General features: G+C 42.7%; 1 protein-coding gene across 2 annotated transcripts in view; it reads left to right on the forward strand.

The window, feature by feature from the left end:
* Positions 1–17,784, forward strand: part of LOC102807058 (uncharacterized) — a 97,072-nt gene that overhangs the window by 18,790 nt on the left and 60,498 nt on the right. For both annotated transcript variants that reach the window (XM_085491432.1, XM_085491433.1), the window contains exon 4: positions 9,464–9,590. In XM_085491432.1, coding sequence (XP_085347558.1) covers positions 9,464–9,590 — 127 coding nt within the window. The remainder of the gene's footprint in view (positions 1–9,463; positions 9,591–17,784) is intronic.

Below are 17,784 nucleotides of genomic sequence, written 5' to 3' on the forward strand. Positions count from 1 at the left end.
TTTGTTTTTTCTTAGAAACAATACAAGCAAATCTTACAGCATCAAGTGTCGCACTTGTTCGACTTTAGCGTCATCGACAATGAAACCAATGTTTCAATATTGTATCAACCCGGAGAGTGGTTAAAATCATGTTATTTCGGCTTTATAAAATATTTGGTAGCAGCTTGTGAATCAATAACTGGAGCCAGCAATTTTGCAATGTCACGCCGATGTCTTGACCTCTATGATGAAACTCTAGTAGTGATGTCATTCGTAGCTAATCAGTAAAGCAGATGCACAAAGGTCAAAGATGATAGAACAGAGTAATTTTTCTTGTCTCTTAATTGTGATTAGATATGACAGACAACGAAATCCATTGATTAAAATCCAAATTGTGTGTGACGACATCAATGAACTTCAGGAAAAAGCTGGATTTTGTTGGACGGCAACAGTGACGCTGACTTTGCCTTTGAGGGTTTTGAGGAAGATCGCAATGTCCTGGTCGGAAATTCTGAGTGCTAGTCGCTAGCGACTGGTGCCGACCAGCATGGGCAGATCCCTGAGATTTGATTAACATTGATTTGAGACATTGATTTGATTCAACCTTATAGAACATAGACTAGACATTGATTTGATTCAGTTTTGGAACATAAACTAGACGTTGATTTGATTAACCTTTGAAACATTAGATGAGACATTGATTTGATTCAGTTTTGGAACATAGACTAGACGTTGATTTGATTCAACCTTGGAACATAGACTAGACATTGATTTGATCCAGTTTTGGAACATAGACTAGACGTTGATTTGATTCAACTTTGGAACGTAGATTAGATATTGATTTGATTCACTTTGGAAAAAAAAATGACACTGATTTGATTCACCTTTAGGACAAAGACTAGACATTGATTTGGTTAAACCACGGAACATAGACTAGACATTGATTTTATTCAATTTTGGAACATAGACTAGACATTGATTTTATTCAATTTTGGAACATAGACTAGATGTTGATTTGATTCAACCTTGGAACATAGACTAAACATTGATTTTATTCATTTTTGGAACATAGACTAGACGTTGATTTGGTTCAACCTTGGAACATAGACTAGACATTGATTTGATTCAACCTTGCAACATTAGAGGAGATATTGATTTGATTCATTCTTGAAACATAGACTACACGTTGATTTGATTCAACTTTGGAACGTAGATTAGATATTGATTTGATTCACTTTGGAAAAAAAAATGACACTGATTTGATTCACCTTTAGGACAAAGACTAGACATTGATTTGGTTAAACCACGGAACATAGACTAGACATTGATTTTATTCAATTTTGGAACATAGACTAGACATTGATTTTATTCAATTTTGGAACATAGACTAGATGTTGATTTGATTCAACCTTGGAACATAGACTAAACATTGATTTGATTCAACCTTGCAACATTAGATGAGATATTGATTTGATTCGTCTTTGAAACATAGACTATACGTTGATTTGATTCAACCTTGGAACGTAGATTAGATATTGATTTGATTCACCTTTGGGACAAAGACTAGACATTGATTTGATTTAATGATGGAACATGGACTAGTTGGTTTACTACATCACCTACCAGAAAATCCGTGGAAATAATACATTTTATCTATTACTCACTAGGGATGGTGGTAAGACTCCGGGTCCCCCCCCAAAAGTCCTCGGGCTCAGTCTCCTGTCTTTGTCCTCCTGCGCTGGAGGCTGGAGTTCGGAGAGCTCTAGCTCTGAACCCACGTCTGCACCTCAAGCAGCACACACCAGCTTGTCTTCTACTGAGGGACAAGGTCAAGGCGGAACCAACCCGGCAGGAAGTAGCCAGCCTTCTGAAGACGGTACGCCATTTAAATCTATGGTTCTATTCCCACATCTTCCTCGTTACCAAGAGTTCGAGGGGGGTTGGTCGGTGTCCTGTCCTATCCCTCAAGTGGCTGAACGGGTTTGTGGAACTCAATCGATTCCAGATGGAAACACCAACTTCGGTGCTTCTGTCAGTGCACTAGGGCGATTGGCTGGCATCACTGGAGTTGAGCGATGCATATTTCCTCATCCCCATCCCGTTCACCACTCTTGCAGCCGGTATCTCAGATTCCCCTTAGGGGGCAAGTTACGAGTTTACTGCCCTACCTTTCGTTTTGTGCACGGCGCCAATGGTTGTCAGTTTATCTGGACCCATACCTTGACAACTGGTTATGCCACAACTGAGACAGGGAGGTGTTAGCGCAATCTGATTAAAATCCGATGTAGTTATTGATTTTTTTTTTTATTATTATTTTTTTTTTTTTATAACCCTTTATATTATATTTATTTGTATTTTAGTTTGAATATGTCAATTTTTTTGGTTTTTCTTGCCGCAAATCAGTTCTTAGAAAATCGTGTCCCAGTCGCCTCTAACTACATCTGACTCAATGCCTATACAAATCTCATACAAATCTCGCCCAGGAACCAGCCAGTCAGATCACGGGTTACAAACGCATCTGAGCATGACTCAAAACATGGCGGCATACGGCAGGTACTTTTGCGTAAGCTGGACCTCATACAACTTATTAACAACGCAGTTTTTTCGATGATGGATCATTGTCTAAAATAACAAGTAAGTAGCATTCATTAACCAGTTTGGCCTTGATTGTATTTCATTTCTGTTTGGTGGCAGATGAATTACATGTGCCAGTAATGTTGTTTTTTGCCTCTGGATCGGCGTCTGTGATCCGGTATCAACTTCAAGTCGTTTTATCCCAATCCTGATCATTACTTGAAATTCCTTTTAGTCGATCGTTTGTAAACTAAGAATTTATGAAGTATGGATGCTTTTTCTACTGCTCCCGGTTGACAGATTGGTCACTGTCAACACGCATGTTTATGATCGGGCCAACAACACTATCAATTCACAGTGTTCCATGTTTTTTTTTTTCAGGAAGAACGTGACACCCCAGAAACAATTATCCTCCAGGGCAGATGATGTGTTGTTTGTGGATTCAGTTTTAGAAACCAACTACTAGTATTCGCGTGTCGATAGTATACATTTATATAATTTACATAATATTTATGTTAATCACTTATATTATATTTATTGATGTGCATTACTAACAGCACAGCTATCTCAGCTGAGAGGCTGCAAGCACAGTGTACTTTTGCCAACTCTTGTAATGCAAATTTCATACAATTTACGTTTAATTTAGATTAATGCAGCAGCACATGTTAATTAGTATTTTCTTGGACATGATGCTGTACTATAATTATTTTTCATACCAGTTCTGTTTTTTTTTATAATTATTGATGACTTCATTGTTCTTCTCTATGTCCATCTATTTTTTAGTCAATGTTTTTGATGCAAAATGTCTTATAGTTTATATCTTTGGTAACACAAAGAAAAGATCCACCAGGTATCTTTAGTATCCATCAATTTGTTATTTAACTAAAATTCTCAACAGGCATTTTGGAATAGTTGTATATTTTGGTAAACAGTACCATCACAATTAACTAATAGTAGGTAGCCACATATCCCTGTTGAATTCTAAAACTGTGATGAATAACTGCCAAATACTTTTGTTATTTTTATAAGAGTATTTTCAGTAAATTAGTGATTGACAAACATAAATATTTATTGATACTTAAATAAACCTTGTTCTGTCAATTGTTTTCTTTAAGTAGATGAGCATGTTATGCTTATGAAAACAGCTGGAAAATAATTTAATGGCTTAATATACCAAGATGTCAGTTATTTAGGTGATGTGGTTTATTGCTCTTCATGTCACTGATGTCTTCATTTGATGCAAAATCTTCAAATAAATTAACCCTCCTACATACTGTTACATTTATTATATAATTTTTTAATTTACATGATAAAACAAGACTGCTGAGATGGTTCATCATCTCTACCAACTCAACTTTCAATATTGAAAAAAAGGGGGATCTAAATTGAGTACATGAGTTGTTTTGATAAAAATGCCCATACCAAAGGCTGTGTGGCAAAATATTAATCTCAAACTTCAGTTGGACACTTTAGCTATTTCTTTTGGATACGATTCTTGTACAATACTGCCAGTTTCCCTATAGTACATTCGCATATAAAGAACTGACTGGGAATACTAGAAATAATGATAAAGAGCTAATGAACAATAAATAATTGTCTGTGGGAAAGTATCTTTCTCTTCTCTTAGCTTGTCAACCATGCACTGTCCCTAGGAGTCTTTATGACTGACAATCCAATGTTCCCTATTTGGGCAAATGTTTATTGTCTTGCAATCTGGAATAATGAAATGAGGCTGTCTTTCAACTTGGACTGTAGAGACTTTGAGGCAGTTGTGGTCAGTGCAAGGACTGTAACATTAGGTAAAACAGTGTAGTTTTCCAACATGCTAGAAAAATTCCTTGAATGCACTTTGTTGTGTCTTGCGCCTGCTTTTTTGGCTGTCATCTAGTTTTTCACCTCTACAAAAAAGATCACAGAAATTATTATTTGAAGGTAAACGTGTACAAATCTAATCATTTCCTGATTTTGAAAAAAATTCTCTAATAAAACATGTACACTGAAATGAGCACTTTTATAATGAATTGCCCAAATAACTAAATGAACCAACACAGCTCTGTACACATGCAGTAGTGGGGGAATATGTTCACATATATCCTACATTAAAAATTATTCGCATTTTATCAGAAAATATGAAACCGCATTCAATCGAACATTCAACATGAACTTCTATAATTTATAACACATAGAATGCAAACTATGATTTTAATGTTGAGTGGAAATCTTACCTGAACTTTCATTAATGACACCACAGGTGAAACTATGATAACAGAACCAGGTTCCTGAATTATACACGGGTAGACTAGTGATTTAACCAAATTCAGTTGGCAGGATGGCTTGGACATTGTTTTTTGATAACAGATGTGTTAATGCCTCCATCTTGCACACCTTAAAGAAATGGGAAATGTGCACATTTAATATATCGCAATAACAAAAATTGACTCAGCAAATAAATGATTTGTGTTACTTGTTTATTCATATAGGTCACAGTCACGACATGAAGACAAAACTGTTACTGTTACTCACAGGCGCTTGGATAGTTTAACGATTAAGATGGGAGTAGAGAATGTCGTCGAAAGGCTAAATATAAATACAGTCGAAACAACATGCACGCATGACTTATATTGCGTCGAATGCGACTCGTTAACATGATCGAGTAACGTCACCTTACCTGTGGTAATACAAGGTTATCAAATGAATTACATACATCAATCGTGATTGCTCATAAAAGATAATTAAGTTTTTGTAAAAGTGACTAAAACTCACCTCAAATTCGGAATCCTGATTAACGGCAAGAAAAAACAAAAAAATCAACATATTCAAACGAAAATACAAATAAATATAATATAAAGGGTTATTAAAAAATAATAATAAAAAAAAAATTAGTCTCATACCTACATCAGATTTTAATCAGATTGGTGTTAGCGGAGCATGTACGATCGATTAACGCAAATGCTCCTCCATGAGTTGGGCTTTTTAATAAATATTCTCAAGTCCAACCCCATACCATCCAGCAATCTAGTTTTTTCTGGGTTCGACACAAAGCAAGGCTTGTCCGCCCCTCTCAGGCGTGGTGCGACCGACTCCCTTGTGAAGCTCGCCAGCCAACTCCGCTCTATCGATCTCTTGGAGTCCCATGGATGCTTACGCCTTTCCACCCGTCCAACTAGTGCACCAAGTGTTGGAGAAACTATGACTCGAGCCTACCTGCCTTCTGACACTGGTGGCCCCAATTGCCCAGTGAAGGTCTGGTCCTAATGTTGCTGGACCTTCTAGTTGAGTTCCCAGGGGAATTGCCGGATCTTCTGGACCTGTTGTCCCAGCCGGACAGCACTCTCTCGATGAGCCCCACGGTATTCTGAGAGTGGAAGCCCAATAGCGTTAAAGTACCATACTTCCCCGATCGTAAGCCCCTCCCGAGTATGAAGCCCATCCCTCTATTTTTACTAGGTATTTATCGAATTGAGGGCATTCACAATTTTAAGCCCAGAGTGTTTTTACTGGGCGTCAACGATATTCTTTAAGATATGCGTGTAAAAAGTGTGTTTCATTTCATAACAGTCATAATAAAAACTCGCATTAATTTCAAAGTGCATGGCGAAAGTACACAACGTGGTTCGTATCCTTTCTATTCTGTCATTTACTTAGGATGAACCCCGATCTCGCAATACTGGAGTAATCCATATTTCTTTGAGTAGTAGCTTTCGAAAAGCCAAAAATGTGATCGTTAAGTAGTTTACCTGGTATTGGGCACTGCTTACTTTGAGACTATCATGAAAGGCCTAGGGTTTGAATGATGTGACATTTTGGCGACCGTGAAAGGTGTTTAAATTCTTCCTCCACACTCAGTTTACCTATGGTTACTATTAACCGTTGTTTTCAAACAATTTTCGAAAATTGTGAATCGCATCTTAACATTGCTGTAATTCACTTCCGCATTGCGTTAAAAAATCATCGTCAATAATCGGAAAATTTCATCATTACGACACATCATTTTGATTGATTAATGAAAGACATGACCTGTAAGTCAAAGGAAGTTGTTTCAGGTCAAATCGTGCTGAAAAACCTTATGGTGAAAAATTGCTTTGCGCCGAGAGTTTGCGTACGATCGAAAACGTACCAAAACAAAGATAATGATAAATGCCTTTGACTGTTTCCTCACAGACCCTACCCATTATTTCACCATAAATTCAGATGGTATGTAAATCGTATTGTAATAAAATGTGTGTGTTTTTTATGAACATGTTTGTTTCTTCATTGTAAGTTTTTTCAGAAAGAAGTATTTTTTTTTTTTCGATGTTGGCAAGATGGTTACAGTGTTTAACCCCAAAACAAAATCATCTTTTCTGAGGTGGTCCTTGGGTATAAGCCCATCCCTTACTTTTCCCTTACATCCCTTTTTCCTCCGGGCTTATGATCAGGGAAGTACAGTATACTGTGAAGATTCAGATCAGTCCAGTGTGAGTGATGAGAGTATATCTTCGACGATGCCCCTTGTTCGGATGATAGTTTTCTTTCAAATTACACGGAAGTCTGTGAACAATCTGCTTGGTGTTCTTGTGACATTTGTCCTATGATTTTCCAGTGCAGGCCCGTGAATGCATGGGCGAAAATGTTTCCACCACCACCCTACGAACCCAAGATTGCATGCTTCAGCATCCAGACTTTGAAATAATTTGCACGCACAGTGCAGTACTGGAAACATCATTTATTAGACAAAAAAAATGCCTGTCTCGATCAATCGCACATCCGTAAAGTTTGCATGTTGATATGCTTGTAAATAACATTAACGTAAAAGTTGAAACAACCTAGACTAGAAGTCAATTCACTAGTCCAGCCAATTATGGCTCCCTAAGTATTTAATCAGATACTATTTTGTCATCATGCTTTGTTACCTTTCCTGTTTATACCTCATGAGGGCGTTTTTTATGGCAAAATGGCGCAAACGGAAGTCCTTCACAGGTTTATGGTTTCTCAGATTTAAATCGTCATAACTCTGAAGATAATCATTTTTTTTAATTTTTTTTCAAATTTATAATCAATATACATAACTTGATAAATACAAACACCAAATTAGGCTCTATTTAGTTTCTCTTTAAGTAGTAACCAAATGTTGGTATTATCACATGATATTTAAAATTACTCAGATTCTAATGTATTAAGCATTTGTTTTAATTTTGTTGATAATGAAAAGTATACGTGCATATGTAGTCTAAAAGAAGTTCAAATAAAGAAAACATGAATGCATTGTTTAGATCCCGGTAGCACAATTGTGCTGTATTTCACAAGTTGTTGATTATATTAACCAGTCATGATTATAATAACGTACAAAAAATCATTTTGTTAGATTGTCATGAAATGCAAGTATAATTTAGCTTAGTTTATTCATAAGCAATGTTTTTGGTCGAATGCAAAACGCTTGATGCAATACAATATCCACCATGTTTTTTTCATACACAAGTTGACCTAAAACTGTGCTCTTTGACCTTGGTCAAGATAATTATCAAGCAATCAGAACGCTGGATTGTGCAATTGTGTACAAATTACTATAGCTTTAAATATCTTAATGTGGTCCAGTGACCTCACTGAATGATGAATGCAACATGGAATGGATTTTGGTGGGAACATTATGATATTTTTTCAATAAAATATTAGTTGACAGATTTGTCATCTGTGAATCGAAATTGACCATTTTGTACCCAAAAAAGCCCGTCTGGGAATGTTCTAAAATATCAGTATTTGTTACTACATGTATGCTTGTTTTTTGTTGAGGTTAGTGACATCAGCCATTTTGGCTGCCTTTGTCGTAACAGTTCAGAAAAATTGCTGAAAAATCAAATTAAATTATATTTTAGTACAACGCATTGTTAAATTAATATTTATAGTTTACATTGTTATCATTTCTGTGGGTTAAATACTAGGTTGATGTATAAAATTGTCATCGTTTCAGTAGGGCGATCATAAGTCTGTGTCTGCTGATATCCAACATTGGGGCGACGATTTGTGCCCCAAAATTGCATCTCTGAACGTTTCATAAGTTTATTTTGTACATTGATTTATAATATGTAAGTGTATTTATCAAAGTTTGCAGACATTTTAATTTCAGATAGCAATGTCTGCAGTGTAAGCAACACAGGAAGCTGTATGGTTTCATAGTGCAGTTTTAATCTGAATATATATTTTTTTCATTTCAGTGTTCATATTCCTACTAAATCCTGACAATGATCTGTAAATCGGGAAAATTTGTTATGAAAAAATACACTACAAAAAACCCCAATCGATGGAATCGTCTTCGAACTAATATGTAATTTTATGCTAATTACAATCACCACAACGTCATCAGTATGCTAATTCCTTTTGTTTGAAATGTTTACTGAGACATGCATCCTTACAAAAGAAGTTTCCTAACCATTCTTTTACCATAGTGTAAATGACTACAAAAAACAAATTATACTTGAATTAAGTCACCAGGAAAGATTGAAATGTTTGAAAACTGTATTTACAATAAATAACATAACAGGCTTTGCCCTGATGTTTAAATGGGAAAAATTATTTCAAAACTAATATATATCACATTGCTCCTGATAACATCTTCCATATTCCTCAACATTGGAACGAGGCCATGCTTAGAAGAACAATGTTATATTATAGAAATATTGACCTGGCCCAATGTCGATATATATAAAGATTTGTATTGACCAAGGCTGGGGTCAATATTTAGATTATTATACCAAATAAAACAAACATTTTGTAAAAGGCTGTATTAAATATTCTTTCCTGCCCAAGTTTTCAATGACAACATCCAGAATGTTTTCCATTCACAAATTTTGGAAATGTATCTCTAGTTCCTACAGTGGGGTAATTACTCTAAATATCATTGTACAGTGAATAAGGAACTATGTTTTTTCTGCAGAACAAGAAGTACTACTAGAAGAGTTTCTTGATTTATGTTATCCCTGTCAGACTATGAATAAATATATATTTACAAAGTACATGTTAAGTAAGGAAATGAAACCTGAAAAATGTCCTCATCTTTTCAGGTAGGTAAGCCCATAAATATGTCATGTAAATCATTTCTTTTTCCTGGTAAACTGAGAAATGTTTTAACATGTATAAATGTGGCTCAATAAAGTGGGTAATGTCCTCATCTGGTTTTATGTAGACTGAGATGTTTTCTTTTCTTCAGGTTGAGTGAATAATATCCTCATCTGTTTAGGTGAACTGAGAAATGTTTTCTTTTGTTCAGCTTGAGTAGTAATATCCTCAGTTCATCTGTTCAGGTGAGCTGAGAAATGTTTTCTTTTGTTCAGGTTGAGTAAGTAATATCCTCATCTGTTTAGGCAAACTGTGAACTGTTTTCTTTCGCTCAGGTTGAGTGAGTAATATTTTCATCTGTTCAGGTGAACTGAGAAATGTTTTCTTTTGTTCAGCTTGAGTGAGTAGTATCCTCATCTGTTCAGGTGAACTGAGAAATGTTTTCTTTTGTTCAGGTTGAGTGAGTAATATCCTCGTCTGTTTCAGTGAATTGAGAAATGTCTGTACATGTATAAATGTTGTGAAGTGAGAAATATTCTACTCTGTCGAATCAATTCACTACGTTCAATTACCCACCATAGACTCCGGTCAGTCAAAATGACTATTTTGAACTGTAGGCATTAATCAGCGATTCTGCCGGTGACGGAGAGATATAATCCAGGTCAGGGGAAGCCCCATGACCTCAAGATTTTTTTACCCCTTACGTCACGAACCCACGTGACCGAGGCCACCTGGCAGCGCCACAGGTAGCCGTCCTTCACTCTTAATTTCTCTCCGCCTCGAGTGGAGATGAAATCTAGCGAGCTCTGCTGGATCGCCTGCTTTTTTTCCTGTCCGGATTTATAGCTTGGGTTGTTGCCGCTGCTCGGCATCCGACATGGTAGCTGGTAGGATAAGTTTTCCTTGTCTTTTTTTACCCTTGTGTCATTTTCCCCTTTGTGTGTAGTATTTTTCACAGCCAAGAAATCAAAATCCGGCGCCCCTACGTAGTCACATGTTGATTTCATGGCGGCACCTTTTACAACTGTAATTTGTCTCCCTCTTGCATGTCGTCTTTTATTTTTAATGTATTTAGCAATATATCGATGTAATGTCAGCTCCAAGGCTCGCTGCCTTTTTCTTCCGGTCTCCTCGTCTTCCAAGCCGACCGTACAGTGGTTTATTCAGAATCTACCAGCATAGAACCCGCATCCGAGATGCTTTGTCGTGGCTACGTGTGGGTTTCGGGGTTTTTTGCGTGAAAGCGTGTTTTTTTCACTGGAGTTCTGAGGCCTGAGATTTTCTTTCAGAGCCATCAAAATCGCTGACACTGACCGCGTCACAGCAAGGTCGCGCGTCCAGTAAACAAATCGGTTAAAGTGAGTTGCGTGTTTTGCATGAGTGGAAAGTCCTCACGCTCGGCTACCGGTACTTCATGTACCGGGACGTCGAGTAAGAGGCCCGACGGCGGAGGTACCGATATTTTCTCGGTCTCCCCCGCTGATCGGAGGGCATCCTCACAGTCTGTTTTTTCAGGCGGTGTTTTTTACCCGATTTTACCGGCTGCAGCAAGGCTGTGCCCCTGGAGGCTTTCCTCCTATAAGGCCCGTTGCGGGTCTCTTCGTGGACCCTTCCTCGCACGGCGCCGAGTTTGCCTCCGAGTTGAGGGCTTTGGTCGAAGGACTGTCGGGGCAATTGCGTCCCTGGCAGGCCGGGTAGATCAGACGCAGTCGGAGCGAGCTGTCTCCACTGTGTCCCCTCGGTGGGCAAGCAGGAAGAGACACGAAAGCATGTTTGCATTCAAACACGTCTCTTCCGGGGAACCCCCGTTCCCAGTCACGGCTCTCCCACTATTTTGGGGGGTGGCCGGAGCTCAGGCTAATTGCACCGGTCCTTCTCTGGATCCGCGGGCACTGAATGCCAACGGGGTGCTGGCAGCCAAGTCTCCGATCTTGGGGCAGGGCTTTCAGGGCAGGGCAGGGCACGCGTTGACCCCCCCCACTTTCAGCCAGCTAGGGTTCGTCACGCGGTAACGGTACAGCGGTAACGAATTTATCCTTGTGTCCGGTCCCCGCTGTGGGTTTTGACTCCTTTCTTACCGACCCACGGGCGTCCCCAGAGGGAACCGACCCTGTCATGAGACGCACAGTCGAACACGCTCCCTCTCATATATTTTAAGTTAAAGGAGACGCGTTCGCTCGCGTTGGATACAGCTGGTACTCCGGGCGGTCCCTCAGAGTCTTCCATCTGTATGACTCGGTGAGCCACGCTTTTGGGGTGAGGCGGAGTATCATCGATCCCAGTGATACGATGTATATACCCCCACCCTTGATCCTAAAGCGACCACCTATGGTTGCATCAACGCTTATAGGATCACGGGCGTCGGGATCCAAAGCAACCCCGTCGGCACATTTCTCCCCTGTCCGTCTGAGTGCGGAGTGGGGCACAGAGCACGCAAACGGTGTTGATGGGCGGCGTTGGTCAGCCGCGGAGGATGTAATGCTTAAGGCCCCCGGGTGGGGATAACGTTAGGCAACACTTCCCACTGGACCAAACGCTACCCAGTCGGTGTGTTTCTGGATCAGACCCCATAGCGTGGGATGAGACCAAAACGCCCCCAACCGGATTCCAAGGCTCCTTCCCCAGACCCCGGTACCACGAATTTGGCAAACCGGGCAAAGGGGGATACCCGCGTTCCATGGGTGTCTTTGCCAATTGAGGACGACCCATCTAGCCCTGAGGGCAGAGTTGCTTGAGCGTATTATTATGCGTGCCCAGCACTCTGGTGACCTTGGAGGCAAAACGCACCAGCCTCCTAGACTAGGCGACATTTTATTGGTGGGCCACCGCACATCTACATGCGACACCCCCTAGTGTTGCCTGGCTCGCTTGGCCAGGGCCACTACTGTGCTACAAGACGCGGCCTTAGACGCACGTGTTTTCGCCGACAAGCTGAGCTGGGGTACGTCCCCCACCTCAGTGACGCAGACTGGACACCCTCCACCCTCTTTGTTCAGGGAATGGTGGGTACAGTCTCGGAGCTTCGGAGTGCAATGAATCAGAGGGTTCAGATTAAATCCGCTAGCCAGTTGGTCCTGCCATGGGCAAGCGGAGGGCACCCCAAGCACAGAAAACACAACGCCCTAGGGCGTTGCCCGCTAGCCAGAGTCAGCCAGGAGGCAAGCGCTTATACCCTTCCATGGGAGGGAAGGGTAGTGGCATGCCCCCAGGGAGGTAAGAGCCAGGTGGTGGCTCCTCACCCTCTCTGGGCGGACGTCTACCCGGCAGCAGGGGAAGCATGTTTGACGCTCACCTCTGCAACCGGGGGAGACAGGCACGTGTTCGGTGAGTGGAGTGTTCTCCCCAGAAAAATGTATCAGAGTGGCGGCTAATTTGCATATAATTTACATATCATTAGCATTTGTCTGAAGATAAAGAAAACAATAATGACAGGCTTGCATGGATGAAAATGTGTCTTTATTTTTTAACAAATTTATGTAGAAGATTAAATGAATCTGCTGCTGTGTGATTTCTATGTAATGTTGATTCTTCGGACTTTCATGGAAGCCCAGTGATCTGCAGCTTTTGAGAACGCCGTGATTTTCTTTGCTTCCCACTTCTATTAAATGACATGGCCTTCTTGTGCATCTCCGAGTGTGCAGGTTTATCGATAGCATATTTCGTAATATTTATACATGGCATAGAATTCCATACCAAAGAACTATTTCTGGATGTTTTTAAGTTGAATTTTCCACATATGTGACACAGCATTCCTAAAAGATAAGAAATAGGAGCGAATCAATACTTGTATTTAAAAAATATCGTCACGATCAACACGAAAATAAACAAATTGCCGCCATTTTGAAAAGTCGCTAAACATAAAAATTGCCACGATAAACTTTACCCAACTATTTCAAAACACGATACTAGTATTAGTTACTTTGATAAATCGTAGCCAACAATTTTTGAACTTCCAGAAAGAAGGTCGTTTCCAAAAAAATGTTTTGACGATCGGCAAAAAATGAAGCCATACAAAAATTTACTAAACTAGGTCAAAACTCGCTTCCAAGTAAAACGCTACAAATAAATACTTTTTTTACCTTTGCCATCGAATGTTTCTCTCAGCCACGTATATTTTGTTGTCCAATGTGCATCAAATCTAGAGTTTATTTTTTTGCACTTTTCGTTGTAACATCATCTTGGACACGTTTAGTACCACTGCCGACAGGGGTACCGGTGACCGCGTTGCTGGTGGGTTTATCGCTCGCAACCAGGGGCCCAGCAGGGCGTTCTACGCGGAACCACAATGTAATATTTCTGCTGTTTGACATCGTTGCTTCTTCCAGCCAAATATGCTACTGAGAAAATACTCGCTATTACTCCAATTAAATAGGGCGAAAGTGTTTATTGTCGAAGTACGAAGCTGTATTAGTCCATTGTCTTTGCGTAATTACTGACATGTTTCCATTCACACCTGATTGGGCTCACAGTACCGGACGCTGATGACGTTGACTAACAGATTCGCACGTGTATTAACAAGCTAAAACAAAGAGTAACAGGAAATGCCACAGAGTAGCGGGCAATCTCTCAGAGTAGCGGCATAAATAATGGAGTAGCGGCCCCGCTACGCTAAAACGCTTTGGGGAGAACACTGGAGTGGCCAGGTCACAACTTAGTGACTACTTCAGGCCTTGGGGAACTCGCCTCATGGGGGAAGGGAGCACCCTCCCCCCTTGCAACTGCCGAACACATGGCCACACATCCCTGTCGTACACAGATTGCGCCGGTGTAGTCCGGTTTGGAGACGGCGGGTGACCGATACCTGGACCTTTCCAAGTGGTGACATCCGTTTACGGCATACCGCTGAAATCTCCACTTCCCCCCGTCAGTGTCTCCCCTGTTGGGCACTGCCAGGGGACTCCCGCAAGGCGGAAGCAATCAGACAGGAAGTAGCAGTTTGCTGGGGAAGACGGCAAACACAGGGTACATCAGCCGGAACTAAGTCCAGGCTTCTACCCAAATGTGTTCGTAGTACCAAATCTACAAGTGGCAGGCGTCCAGTTTTGGACCTAGACAGACTGAATCAGTACGTGCCCCTCGATCGGTTCCACATGGAGACACCATTCAGGGTTCTTCTCTCCATCCACCGTTTTGACTGGCTAGCCCCGCTAGATTTAAGCGGGGCCTACCTGCACGTACCGATGCACCTAGCGAGTTGCCATCTCCTTCGAATCGCCCAGCTGGGCCAAGTATTCGACCTTCGGTGCCCCCCCCGTTCGGGTTAGGCACAGCGCCCTACGTGTTCACCAGAGGGATGAAACAGGTAGCGCTGCTGCTTCACCAGATGTCTGTACACCTCAATCCGTACCCAGACTACTGGTTACCAACAACCCGGGCAAGGGGTAATAGCCAAACGCATCAGGCTAACACAGGATTTACTTCACCAGTTGGGCTCGTTAGTAAATCGACAAGTCCCACCTCGAGCCAACGCGCAGTTGGTGTCCCTGGGCATGGAGTTTTGACACAGAGGTAAGCTTGGCTTAGCTATTTCAAGCATATTGCTTAGCGCTAAGCAGCCTAGCCGAATGCCTAGTCAGCGTTCCCTCGGTGTCCCTCCGTGAACTAATGCGGATCATCGAAATGATGACCTCGGTTCGAAGGGTCGTTCCCCAGGCCGCACTACACAGCCGCCCGGTATAACGCTTGTTATAACGCCGAGCTCTCCTATGGGAACTAGATAGGCGGGTTTCGATCTCGGACCAAGTGAAGGAAGCCCTGCCCTAGTGGTCGTCACTGACCAACCTCGGGCAGAGGGGCCCCCTTGGACCCGCTCGCCGCAGGTATGACTCTGGTAACGAATGCCTCCCCCCAGGGTTGGGGAGCGCATCTATTGGACGAATAAGCCCAAGGATATGGATTTGGGACCACCATATCAACCGGCTCGAACTGTGAGCAGTGTACCTAGCACTACCACGTAGTTCGAGACCACAGAGTCCTGCTCCGCACAGAAAACGCAGCGGTGGTCTCCTTCAAGAAGGAGGGGGGGACGCATTCCCCATCGTTGTTAGTACTAGCAGAGCAAAATCCTCCTTTGGTGCCTGGAATACAATGTGGAGCTAACCGCACACCACGTTCCAGGGGTGAGGAACAGTCTGGCGACGCCCTTTCAGGGTGACTCCGTCTCCAGAACACAGAGTGGCTGATACCCCAGTGGGTAGCCTCCAGGCTGTTTCGGCTGTGGACGGTCCAAGGTTAGACCGTTTGCCGCACCCCGGAACACCAAGCTCCCGACGTACGTAACACTCCTGCTGACTCCAGGAGCCTGGGCCAGGGTCGCTTTGCTACCCTGCGGATCCACTTAGTTGTGTACGCTTTTCCTCCCTTCCCGCTAGTCCACCGCGCACCGGAGAAGACTTCGACAGGTGCACACCTACATATTATCATTGGTCGCACCCAATTGGCCAAACAGGGCCTAGTTTCCACTTCTGTCGGAAACGATAGTCGAAACACCTGCAGTGCTTCCGGACTTACCGGACATGCCGTCCCAACCAGACGGCGCACTACCACGAGCCCAGCGGGTATCACTTACCCGCATAGAGGCTCTCATTAGACCCGCACATACGAAAGCTTTATCTGAGCGGGCTGCCAACGTCCTGGCCAGGGCGAACTGGCATTCCACCAATGCAGCCTACACTTCTAGGCTGCGAGCATACACTGGTTAGTGTAGCGGAAGGGAGATTGATCGATACCATTCCTCTATTGGCCAGGTAGCAGGCTCCTTCGTCCACCTGTTTGACGAAGTGGGTTTGTCCTACGCAGCGATCGTTGGCTACAGGTCGGCCTTGTGCCCCACCATTCAAACGTACGAGAACAAGACTAACCAATTGTCCTACTATTAGGAGACTATTTACTGCTTTCCAGACGCTGAGACCCCATGCAAGGGAACTGCCCAACTGGGACTTGTCGGCTGTGTTGTCTGCTCTAAGCAGACCGCCTTTTGAGCCTCTCCAATCAGCACCACTCAATTTTTTTTTTTGATGTGGAAAATAGTCTTCCTACTGGCCCTCGCCTCAGGTAGGCGCCGGTCAAAGCTAGGCGCGCACTATCCTTTGCGGACGGTTGTGCCGCTTTTATGGGCGATCAAGTTGTACTAAGACACGAATCGGGTTCTCGCCAAGAACCAAATCCCAGAACACGATCCTCAACCGATCGTCATCCCCCGGCTGGCAAATATTGTCAGTCCGGAAGATCAGGAGGAATTGCTTCTCTGCCCGGTCCGAGCGCTGAGTTGCTACGAGAACCATACCAGGTTTTCTAGACGGGGAACCAAACACATGTTTTTGTGTTACGGCCCTGACAAGCAGGATAAGCCGGTTTCCCCGACTTCCATCCCCAGGTGGATTACTGCGACTGTACTGGAGGTCTATAATACACTATCCTCCTCAACACAGACCTTGCAGAGACACCAAGTACAAGAACATGAGGTCCGTGCGATTGCTAACTCACTAGCGCTAGCGTCAGGTGCCCCCCTCAAACACATTCTGAGGGCAGACTTCTGGAGAACGCAGAACGTCTTCATCAACTACTACCTAGGAGACACCCAATCTATTGAGCAGGGTCTCTTCAGGTTAGGCCCCGTCGTAGCGGGTCAGGCCTTGTTTGCTGACCCAGCCCGAACGACTACAGGGGCCTCTGCGCATAGGCGATAAGTCAGTCTCTGCATTTTTGCGGGCAGATTGTCTGTTCCACTAGCACTTCCTGGAAGCTCCCAGGTTTCGCTTCTACGACCTACGCCCTCATGCGAACTGTTTCGGTCCTACTTCAAGCTTATCACCCCCGAGTTCGACGTGGGTCTAGCTTTCTCGGGCACACCGAACCCTGTCACCACAGCAGCATTGGCTTCTTGCTTCTGGGACAGCACAGGCAAGGTAAGACACCACCCTTCTTGGGTCTTAACTTAGGTTTTTGAGTTTGTTTTTCATCCCGGACTGGGGGAAAGTCTTTCATCATTCTCCTTTTTTTTCTGTTTGCTCGGAAAAACCTGCCACCTATCAGTGTCTGACTCTGCCTACAGTTCAAAATAGTCATTTTGACTGACCGGAGTCTATGGTGGGTAATTGAACGTAGTGAATTTAGGCGAGTGTTCTCCGAACCCGCCTATTCACATAGTTCATACCCACCATAGACTCCGGGTCCCCCCCAACCTCCCCACTCTTTCCG

Source organism: Saccoglossus kowalevskii, chromosome 16, assembly GCF_978046115.1.
Source record: "Saccoglossus kowalevskii chromosome 16, keSacKowa6.1, whole genome shotgun sequence".
In the NCBI taxonomy this organism is placed as follows: domain Eukaryota; kingdom Metazoa; phylum Hemichordata; class Enteropneusta; family Harrimaniidae; genus Saccoglossus; species Saccoglossus kowalevskii.